An 11477-nucleotide genomic window follows, 5' to 3' on the forward strand; every position below is an offset into this window, starting at 1 on the left:
TTTCTTTTTTAGTGTAGAAGTCTATTTTTGAGCGTTTTATATAAGGCTGTAAGGGGGCAAGTATTGATTACGAATTTTGATATCAATGAAAATCTTTGCTGCTCTTCTTCTCCATTGAAGATTTTAATGATGCAATTTGAAAATCCAGATTAAGGATCTCAAATGCAAGCAGGCCCAATAATCAAATCTGAGATAAAAGGAGCAACTGCGTTGTCAAGGAAAGAAATAAGATTGATGGAAGAGGAGGGAAGAGAAATGAGATTGATATTCTTGGGAGAAAGAAGAGAAGAAATCAGATTCGGGACACCAATCCCGTATGCACTGCTCAACAGCACCAAAACTCTTTAAAAATTCATATTCTTTACTCAAATCATCTCTAATTGATAGGGGATGTATTACATATATATAGATCTTCTAAAATTCCTAATTTGACTCATAAAAGGACTCCAAATCACTCTAATACACTCAATAAAGTAAATAAACTGAAAACAGAATTCAATCTAGCTATTAAGTATCCTAATCAAACTCAAACACTCAATTTAGCTACTAATCCCGTGTAATAAAACTATCCCCACTTTATAGGCTTATAAATTAGGCTCATTACATCAATAAATCCAAAAATAAGAAGCCTAAGGTCTATAGAACCCAACCATGGGCCAAAATAAAGTTTTATGAGGCCTAATTGACCCCATTGGACAATCTTAACCGCATTATTTTGTCTTGTCTTTGATCAAGGCTGGTGGGATCGGCATTTGATCCGATTGACACCTTGAGGTGGGAAGCCCGGGTGGTTTGTTGGTGCGATTGCTGTTTGATCCAATCAACACCTTGCTTTGTTGGTGAGATTGCTGTTTGTTCATTCAAACTCTCTTTGTTCAAGTTCTGTTTTTTTTTCAAGGATCTTCATTCAAACAAGCTGGCTGTCCAAATACTTCTTCAACAACAGTAAGTCTAAATCATCCCAAACCCTAACCTATCTTCTTCTAATCCTCTCACAGCCCAACCCTAACATTCCCCTTTTTTTGTTTTCACTTTTCCCATTACTCAAATTCTGTCCAGACCTAACCAGCCAGCCACGAAATCTCAAACTGGGATCGAATACTCCCCTGCCCTATTGGGAAACTCGATCCAAAGATCAGTCTCATCCTCCCACTAAAACCCTATCAAACCCTACCGCCATTAATTCCCCAAAAACCTTATTTTATGGCCAGCATATTCTGACCATCAGAAACCCTCCATATTCTGACCGAATGTCCCATTTCCCATTAGGGAAGCTCGATCCAAACCCCTGCCCTAGGTGACCATCCTAAACCCTATTCCCTCATCTTTTATTTTTCAAAACCCAAAAACCCTAAACCTAAATTGCTGCCAATCCAAGTTTACAATCTTAAACCTATTAAAACTTAACAAGACCTTCACTGATAGACTCCCCTACATCAACTTAACCTAATCCTACCTTCAAACCCTAGGTCCCATCAAACCCTAACCCTAATTTCACAATTTACACATATTTTGACCTAGTCGATTCACCTAGTTCATAGCAGATCCTGGTTATTGGCTTCTAGCTGGTCTCCTACCAATCTAGAACTACATTAGTTTACCTTCTAATTCTGATTTGCTTCTATTACTGATGATCTGCTGCAACTATTATCAATCTTACCATAGAGTGGTTCTTACTTGAACCCCTTCTACATTACCTGGTTAGTAGTTAGTACCTTTTAAGTGGGATAAAGTTGTCTTTTACTTCTGTTTAACTGGTAGGGTTATTGGAAAGAACCGTAGCCTATAAAAGACTTAAGAAACAGAGCACGTCCTTCTCTTTTCCAAATTTAATTTCAAGCAGCATAGTTAGCTAGCTTTCTCCCCTAAATTGATCTAGGGTTGCATTTGGGTTGCTGTATTGCTTAACTTAATTTGCAATAACAGTAGTTTCACTTTTCCTTGTTAGTTCCACTCTATTGCTTCCAGATTGCATCACCAGAGAGCCTAAGAAGTAAGAACAACTAAAAACTGTCAAAGTGAACTTCAAACCAGATTAAGACTTGTCATAGCATGTTAAAAATTGTTTAAGAAAAAGGGTAATAAAACTTGAGGCATCACAATATCTGCTTAGTATAATAAAAAAAAACACCTAAACTGTATGACTCATCCCATAATCTAATGTAAACAAAAGGTTCAGGTATAGGATCAGGTTTTGGGACGATCCAGGTAACCCAATACTGTAATCAAGCCTAACCCAACCCAATCATGTGTTTGATCTGTCAACCCATCACCCAGGCCTAACCCAAAATCTGAAAAGTCCAGCCCAAGCTCAGGCTTTGGTGAAAACTGTCCAAATCCCACCCCTAACCCCAGTGAAGGATGAAAATGAGGGATCACAAGGTTCTTCCATCCACCCCAGTATCTTCATGAACCATTGGATCAGGTGGTTGGTTGCTATGGTTCAAGGTTCTAGAACATAATTCTATTAACACTCGAGTGCTGGAGCCACACTTAAGGGCCAGGATCATATTGAACTCAAGGTGACAGATTGTAGGAATTTCACAAAACTTCAAATTATAAACTACAAATCTGATAATGCAGTCCCGGGTTAGAATTGGGCCTGGTTTCAGTATTAGTTTGGGTTGACCTTACGGTTTTTTTTTCCGGGGTGGGGATGTTAATGGCCTAAAATATAAAGCCCAAAATTTAGGTGCAAGGAGATGCACAACAATTATTTTTTACTTAAGTAATTAGTTAGTTGTGGATTGCAATGCTAGAGTCCAAATTTAGAACATTATCTTAGCTCTTCAAGAATCCTATTGTTAGACATATCAGACTAGTAAGAGTTTATTTTGAGTTTATAAATAATGTAGGACAGGATTGAAGTCTCAACCAGGATCAGAGAAAATTGGTTCAGTTCGATGGGCTAAGGATGGGATGGTTTAATAGGGTATGGTTTAGTTCAAGGGTGAGGGTAATGTGGACGGATAGGCCTGGGACAGTAGGAAAGACAAGGAGTTAGGCAAACAAATCTGAAGAAGGGGTTTCTTCTCTGCCGATTTGGATAGGCTAAGAAAATAGGGATTTAAGGGGTTTGGGGAGATTTCTTATGGAGGTCAATCAATAAGTCAGAAGGGGCTGAAAGGGGAATCAAGTGGAGCTCTAGGATGGGGGAAGGAATGCTCAAAAGATGGAAGGAAGGTGATGGTTGGATTAAGCAGGGGAAGGGTGTAATGGAATTAGGTTAGGCAGAAATTAGAAAGTAACCCGAGAATGAAGGTCTGGGCAGCAGCAATGGAACTCGGTTGAAGGGGAGAGACTTCAGAAGGCTTGAAGACCTGCAGGGAATGAAAATCAGCAACAAGAAAGAACCTCCTGGGCTTCCCACCGCAAGGAGTCAGCAGGATCCAACACCAGCTCCTCTCTCCAAAGATTGAACACCAAGGAACAGCTTTATGGAAGCAAAACTTGCATAACAGCAGAGTTTTTTTTTTAATCAAATCATGGGCTTCTTGCCCTCCTGGGTTGCTTTTATTAAGTGAGGAAAACGGGAAAGGGTTCAAAATTGGAAAGTCTCAAAATTAGAAACTTCCAATTTTGGACCTTACTTGAGTTACAACTTACAAGACACTACCAGCCCAATTAAATAGAGGCTGATGTGAGACTGACTATTCTAATAACAACTAAGACTCAACTAACTAATAACTATGGGACCACCACTTAAATTAGACCAGCTGAACCAACCGATTCACTGGTTTATTACAGGACTCAAAAAATAAAAACATAGGCAACCCAATAGCAGCTTTCTCAAAATCGTGTTATTCTTCTTCTTTTTCCTTGAATACACCCTTGGTTCTGCATCAATTAAATTTAGAATAAGAGAGTGATTATGAATCCTTATCAGATAGGTAATTGGATTTCCTATGGAATTTGCAAGTATCAATGCAGGGTGGTTCAGCTAGTAATTTGAGAGAGATGAGACGTGCTGAAGATAAGCATAAAAATGGCAGGATTGAGAATTCTAAGGTGGGAAATCATTTTGCTGCCTTAATGAGAATCGAGGAAGACTTGAGGGAGACTACAAATCCGGTAGATAGATATTTGAATAGTGTTTTACTTCCTAATTCTAAGGAGGTTTTGGAGGAATCAGCTTGGAGATGTTTAGAGATAAAGGGGCATTACCTTCGAATTCTAAATTTGCTGAGGTGGCAAGGAAAGAGGAGGGGGATAAGATTTTGTTAAGAGAAGAAGAGTCATTACTTAAGTGGCCAGCTGTTCTTGATGGAGTTCAAATTCGTACTTTGAATTTCAATTCTAGTAACGGAGATTATCTTGGATTTTATAAGAATTAAGGGTAATGTTGCTTCCTTGTTGGGACTTGAGAATTATTAGGAAAGATGGTAATAGCTTTGATGCATTAGAGGATTTTGAGGGGGATTTTGTTCCTGAAATCTGGTTTCTCAACCTGTAACTATGAATCTGGTTTTATTGGATTTCTGAACGTAGTGACCTTAGGTTTCCAGGAACACCCCCCCACCATCAGACTGATGCAGAATGATCACCAAATAGGGCTTATTTCTTTAGAAATAGGCCTAGGGTTGGGTTATATCCATGTTGGGCCTTTGTTCCCAAGGGTTTTTTATGTAATAGGCCACTTTAATGGGCCTAAACTAGGGGTACTTAGGTTGCATACGGGATTAGCCCAATACTTAGTTATTTTTATGTTTTTAGATTGAACCGGTTTAGATTTGGTTACATCCAATTAGTTCAATGGGTCTAATTTAAGTGAAGTGTTCCTATTGGTTAATAGGTTCTTTTATCCTATTGGCTAATATGGAATCTTCTTTTAATTAATTGTTTTTAAGTTAGATTCTTTTATTTTAAGTTAGTAGGGGTAGTTAGGACATTTTAGTATTTTAAATTAGTAATTTGAATTTGATTAGATCCCTTCCACGATTTAAGTGAGGAGGAGATTAGATTGTATTAGGATTTGGCTTAGGCCTTTAATTATAAATAAAGGAATCGTGGGAGGCTCCCCCATAACAGATTTGAATTTAAAAAAAGAGATTTTCGTGGCTGCTTGCTGCTCCTTGCTCTCCAAGAGTGTGTGCATCCTTGTGGGCTTATCAAGGTGAAAGGGTGGGTGGAATCCTGCGACTCCTTACGCCGTGACGGCTGGGAGGATCCCTATTTCGAAAGTGGTTTCATCCTTCAACAATCCAAGCTGCTGCCGGAGGAATCCAGTGTAAGTTTGGGTTTTAATTTTCTGTTTTATCCTTTCTTTCCTTCCCCAATCGATCCCCTTTCTTTTCTGTCCTATTTCTCATAAACCCTAGACTGCTGCATTCTGCCCAGATCTGAATCTCAGTTCTATCCAGATCTGCTTACCTATCAGAAGCCATCCAAATTCTGACCATAGCCTCCCCTCAACACCATCCCTACTCGACCCAAGTTGCCGCCCCTTCCCATCACTCCAACCCTAATTTCTGTAAAAAGTTCCATTAGCCATTAAACCCTAAAATTACAAATCTCCCACTTCGGACCATCAAAACAGGCCCATATTAGGATCGAACCTCCCTCCCACAGTGCCCTAAACTCGATCCCAAGCCTAGCCCTAAACCCCCATTAAAAACCCTAGTTTTGGCTATTTTCCTTAGTTTTAGAACCCGAAACCCTAACCCTAATTTCTGCAGGAAATTAAAACTGATTCAAATTCAGATATTTTTATACCATAATGACCCTCTAAACCTGCAGATTAAAACCCTATAAACCCCATTCCCAAATTCCCATCCTAAACCCTAATTTTGCCCTAAAACAGCCCAAAATCAGCCCTAAACAGCAGGCTTGACCAAAGCTTGATTCCAATTGGCTCCTAGTAGGATTATCACCTATTCTAGGACTACATTACAGACCTCATCTAAAAAGTATTGAGTCATGTGGCCAAAGACAAAGAAAAGAGGTTACACTGACTGTTGCAACCAACTTGGATACTGTTGTAATATGGGTTCAAGGGTATTTCTGTCCTTGCACAGTTGCACCTAATCTAGAATGTTCTCTTCATTATTATAAATAAAGGCAGGCTGGTGTCTAAGGACATAAGCCATTATTCCCAAAATCCACATGCAAAAAGATTTGGTGATCGTTAAATGTTCATTGAAACAAGATAGCATGGCAGAGTTAAAGGATGCATCCATATTTAAATTGCAAACAAATCAGAAATAGAACACCTTTCCCACAAACAACTTGAATCGGACTCATAAGTTTATCAACTCCTACCTAATATTAAACCACTAAGCTAGTGATCACCAAAAGTAGAGAGCATATTACAGGAGTAAATGAAAAAGGCACACACCTCAACTTGTCTGAAGGACCAAACCGCCGCTTGAAGGCAAAAGAAGCCACATTTGATGGCAGTGAAAAGCTTGGGATGAATGACATCTCCTCATCCTGTCATATTTTAAACTCTTAAAAGCCAGCTTATGACGACAGCAAACTCTTAAATTGGGATGGGATAATGAGAATTTGTATAGCATCATTTTTCACCCATCCACCATACAAATCCACATATTGAGGAGGTAGCGGACTCCAAATTTGATTTCCTAGGCAAAAGTCACATAAAAAGATGACCAAAGCCATGTCCATTCTGAATCCTAAAAAGATAAGACCAAACCAACAGAATGATGGTTACATTCTTCTTCACATTTTGACCAATAAGATATCCAAGGTAGATCGGCCAATCCATGTTTCCACTAAAACATTGGATAGTTAGCAGTTTATCAGAGAGGGCAGACAGCTTCTCCCCACTTCCAACTATACATTATTCAACTTTCCTCCCTCTCATTTTTTAGCACAGAAAAGATGAATAGTTAAGATGCATTTCATGGAAGAAGCAAGTAGAAGAGAACCACCTTGTAGGAGTATCGCAGATTCAAATCATCATCTTTGTACCGAGCAGTGCAAGCCCCATTCAAAAGTTGACCCTTCAGAATCCCATTTATTGACAACACTCTCTTAACTTCCTCGTCTTTTTCTTCCAATGAAACTTCACCAAGTGGGAATCTAAAGGTTGCTTTTGGCTGCAATGATATACTAGACTAATAAACAAAAGAGCATGACCTTGTTTGTAATGTAAAAAAGAAGAAAAAGAAAGGGTCATTTAATAAATAAATAAATACTGCAGACCTAGCTGACCAATCACCGGCTGAATAATTCAACTCTTTGAGTTTGACTCACCAAACCAATAGATGGAACAGCAGAAGACAATTCGAGTTTATAGGAAGGATCAGCGAGGCTTGTAATCATTGCCACCTCCCCTTGTTGTGCCTAATAATAGAAGAAAACCCATAAGAAATTCCAAATCTTAAATGCCTTTAAGCCAGAATTCTATAGTGAAGCAAACACAAGACATGTAGTTCAAGTAAATGAGAAACATCGTCAATAATTCACTCTAGAGTTCCAAATTGCCGAGCCACTGCCATCACCACCCCTCATGGAATCAATATAGCGAGTATTAATACCAATAAGTCAAATTGTTAAATCTTAGATTAATAATTGAATACAAAGAAATTGACACAGATACTTCTCTAGGGCTGTTGCATAGTAGTCATATGTTCAACTACTCAAACAAGAAAACATAAATCAGATCCCATGTTTTAACAGATTATCATGCAACTATATATCATACATAGGAAAAATAATCAATGTAACAAACTTTGTCATATGCATAATAGCACCAGGCCACACATGTGTACAGTATCTTCCATGTTTTTAAATAATTTAGAGGAAATGAGTTGCATGACAAAAGAAACACACATCTTTCCAGGTCAATCTTGAATATGAACAAATTTACCCATGTCAAAGTTAAACATAATAGATTTTCTTTCGTGAGCACATGACATACAAAAATGCTTTTTACTATATGGAATTTTTTTTGGCTCCACAGGCTGCAAACTAGAATTCCTATCAATAATAAATAAATACTAATATAATAAATAAAAATAAAGTAGTAGAAATTTCGCATTACACACAAATAAAATAGGACAAGAGAAAATTCAAGAGGCTTGATCAACATAAATATGAATACCCCGACTTGATATTTTGGCATTATATCACAACACAAAGAAGAACTTCCGGACTTCTGTTCCTTCGTAAGGGAACTGAAACAGGACTTTATCTTAGGTGCTGACTTCACATGTAAACTATTCTAGAATAGGAAAGACACAAAATATAAAAAATTTAACCAGCATTGACTATCCTAGAAAGACAATAAGGAGAGGAGGATAGTGATATAATAAGATAAAAGGGCCATCGTTCAAATCTTTCAACGTTGAGGGTGTATTTGCACTTCCGCTTTCTACATGTAAAAGAAAATGATAACTATTTGCTAATACAACATGTTAAAGATCTTGAATATCCAAATATTATACTTCCTTTTTTTTTTTTCCTTTTCTAAATTATACTTCAACCGTATTCATCCCAATGACAGAAGGACTTTGTTGGAAACAAACTGTGGACTGGTACTTATAACGACTGAGTTTTCAAATACCATCATACAATTATATCACAGAAGGATGTGTTCGATTGCTATGTTGTCCATTATACAGTTCTAACTATAACCCCACCCACCCCCCCACCCCCAAAAAAAAAAAGCCTAATCTCTTTATTTTGTGTAACAATATGTGAGCAACACTTCCCATGAAGCCCAGATTTGCTGTCATCAACTAAACAATTCAGAAACAATGAATGCTCCCTTTTTTTTTCAACGGTCACAGTAAAAACACACACATTAGTATACTCTAGGCTTCACTAATTAAGCAAAACAAATATCCAATAACAATTTAAAGGATCATCCAAATGATACGTAATAAAATGGATTCACCAATAAAAAAAAATCAAGAAATAGAAAATTATCTCAAACATAAAGAGCGGTCTTTTAAGTAAACAAACCAATAAAATGTACAAACTTGTGAGAAAGCAACGATAGGGTTTTGAGGCAAATGCAAAACCTTGACATCTTGAACAGCTTTAAACTGCAATCTGCCACCGACGTCGAAAGAACCCTTGACCAATGCATTGTGCTCTTCGAGATCGTAATCAAGAGAGAGGTACTTGGTTACCAAATGCAGCTGAGGATCAGAAACCTCACCCTTGTGGTTGTTCTGGAAGGAAAGCTTGAGCTTGGCGAGATTATCGAAGAGCTTGCATGTGACCTTGTGAAGGAAGATGGAACTATCACTGTCGAACTCAGAGGTCAGTCTTAAGGCCGGACGCGGGAAAGAGAATCGAGGGCTTGAGCTTTGAGGTGGAGGTGGTGGTGGCGATGGTACACCTGACGCTGCTTCTGGTTGTATTAATGGTTGTTGCAGGGAATTAGGGTTTGGAGGGGAAGTTTCCACCATTGGTCTCCGCTCTTCAAAGTTCAAACCCAGTGAAGAGAGAGAGAGAGAGAGAGAGAAAATCTGGGCTTAACTTTTTCCCGAATGGAGGATATGAAAATAGAGGCCGAAATATGACGGGATGGTCCTCAAATATATGGCAGGGGACGGATTACGATATCGTAACTAACCTGCGAACGGGATTAATGGGAGAGTGAGGGAGAGAAACTGTTGTTTTTGTTTTTGTTTTTTTTCTTTTGTTGAAACTTGAAACCTTTTGGACTCTGACAAAAGAGACAAGGGCATTAATGGCATATCATTCCATCACATGAACAGTGATATATGAAGTTGGATGTGCAGTTTATTTTTAAGCCATTGCATAAAACCTTGTCCTATAAAACAAAAATACCATTAACTAATTGGAGAGGGTGTTAATATCACACCACCTACAATGACCTCATCTATGATGGACTCATTGTTTTGTGGATCTTTTACATCATATTCTAGTTTTACTACTAACCCTATAATGAACCTGCCAGGTTTAATTGTCAGGAGTATCTGAATCCACTCTTAAATTAGCACAGTGGAATTTTAACATTTTAATAGGTGGATCGAGTTTTCTAACAAATGCAAGTAGCATCCGCGTGTAATATTCAAAAGAAGTGGAGCTTTTTGGTCTTTTACAAGGATGGGAAAGATCAAAAAAAGAAAAGATTTCTATCAAACATATTTGGCTATACAACAAAGAACTCTATTAGTTTTTTATTTATATCAACAATCAACCTATACCTTGGAACCTTATACATAATATTTTTGCTTTAGCAGAAAAAATTGATAACATTATGTTACCGAAAAAAAAAAAAAACCTAATAACTTTGACAATATTATCTTTCACTACTGTAAAGACGTTGCATGGTCCAACGTATCCCCAATGTACTTGTTTTCTTTTGCACAATACCAGTTTAATTTCAAAATTGCATCCGAGCACCCTTCATAAGACTCAGATAAGTGTAGCACCACCCTTCTAAAATTTCTCATATACTCTCCCTATTTAAGTATTTTTTCCATAATGCCCCTCCTCCAAGTCATGAAACTACATATTGTCCGTGTAGCAAACCCTCTCCCATAAAAATAACAGTTTTCAATACATCCCCCTCCACCTCAAAGTTCCGCTGCTTTTCCTTGTAAGGCTAAGAAATGAGCAAGTTTCACCAAACCATTGTTATAATACTGAAAAGTAAAATTTTGAAAATTATACAACCCACATAAATATCGAGTAAAGTTTAAAAGCATCCACATGGCCACGATGCTCCATTGAACTTACAGAACAGAGATACTACTTCATCAAACCTTATCCATACTTCAAGTTCCTAATATCCTTACTTTACTCCTGTTGTAATTCCTTGCAAAAACCCTAGCTTCTGCCTTGACCTCATCACTTATCATGCCACAACCAAATTTTGCATATGCAAACTATTTTTGAAACCCAAGGAGGGTGGCTCAACCAGCTTCTCTCATATTATAGTCAAAGCAACTAGCAAAGCATAACACTAGTGTTCTCTACAAGTTGATATATGATGGCCCAGATATTAACACCATGTTGATTATCAAATTCACATATTGAGGTTTTAAAACAATATGGGTATAGTAAAAGTAGGGTTATTGTTACAAAGAATGGATCGACATCACTCAATAAGAGAGTTGCCAACAAGGTGCTCAGTCCTTAATCCAAGGTTCCTTGCAATCCAAATTCATTCCCGTTTGTTTAGAGGGATTTCTAGGGGGGTGGGAGAGTTGTTTAGGTGGGACCCATATGTTGGTGAGGGTGACTAACAGGGGTGGGAAAGTGAAAAACCGATTGGGATTTTATAGCTTTCCCAATTTTTTATGCATGTTTGGTTAATCGGGGGTGGGGATACGCTGGATAGAGAGAGAGAGAGAGAGAGGGCAAAGGTTCTATCAAATCGAAGATTGGATTCACAGAGAAATGATGGAGAGAATAGAAGGTTGGATTCACAGCGTGGTCAGAGAGACTGGGTTTGATCACTTTTTGTTACGAATGTGAATCAAGGTGCACAAATGACTCATAGGAGAAGCAAGAGGAAGGTCAAAGCTCCAACT

At 38.0% G+C, this 11477-nt stretch overlaps 1 protein-coding gene across 1 annotated transcript in view; it reads right to left on the reverse strand.

Moving 5' to 3' along the window:
- The window catches only part of LOC122656499 (outer envelope pore protein 37, chloroplastic), a 33991-nt gene extending 24560 nt beyond the window's left edge, over positions 1-9431 (reverse strand). The window contains exons 1-4 of the mRNA XM_043851044.1: positions 8988-9431; positions 7216-7305; positions 6891-7058; positions 6335-6429 (exon numbers count right to left, since the gene is read on the reverse strand). Of these exons, the coding sequence (XP_043706979.1) occupies positions 6335-6429; positions 6891-7058; positions 7216-7305; positions 8988-9380 (746 nt within the window). The 5' untranslated portion in view covers positions 9381-9431. The remainder of the gene's footprint in view (positions 1-6334; positions 6430-6890; positions 7059-7215; positions 7306-8987) is intronic.
- Positions 9432-11477: the final 2046 nt, after the last annotated feature.

The sequence above is a fragment of the Telopea speciosissima genome, chromosome 3 (assembly GCF_018873765.1).
Source record: "Telopea speciosissima isolate NSW1024214 ecotype Mountain lineage chromosome 3, Tspe_v1, whole genome shotgun sequence".
In the NCBI taxonomy this organism is placed as follows: domain Eukaryota; kingdom Viridiplantae; phylum Streptophyta; class Magnoliopsida; order Proteales; family Proteaceae; genus Telopea; species Telopea speciosissima.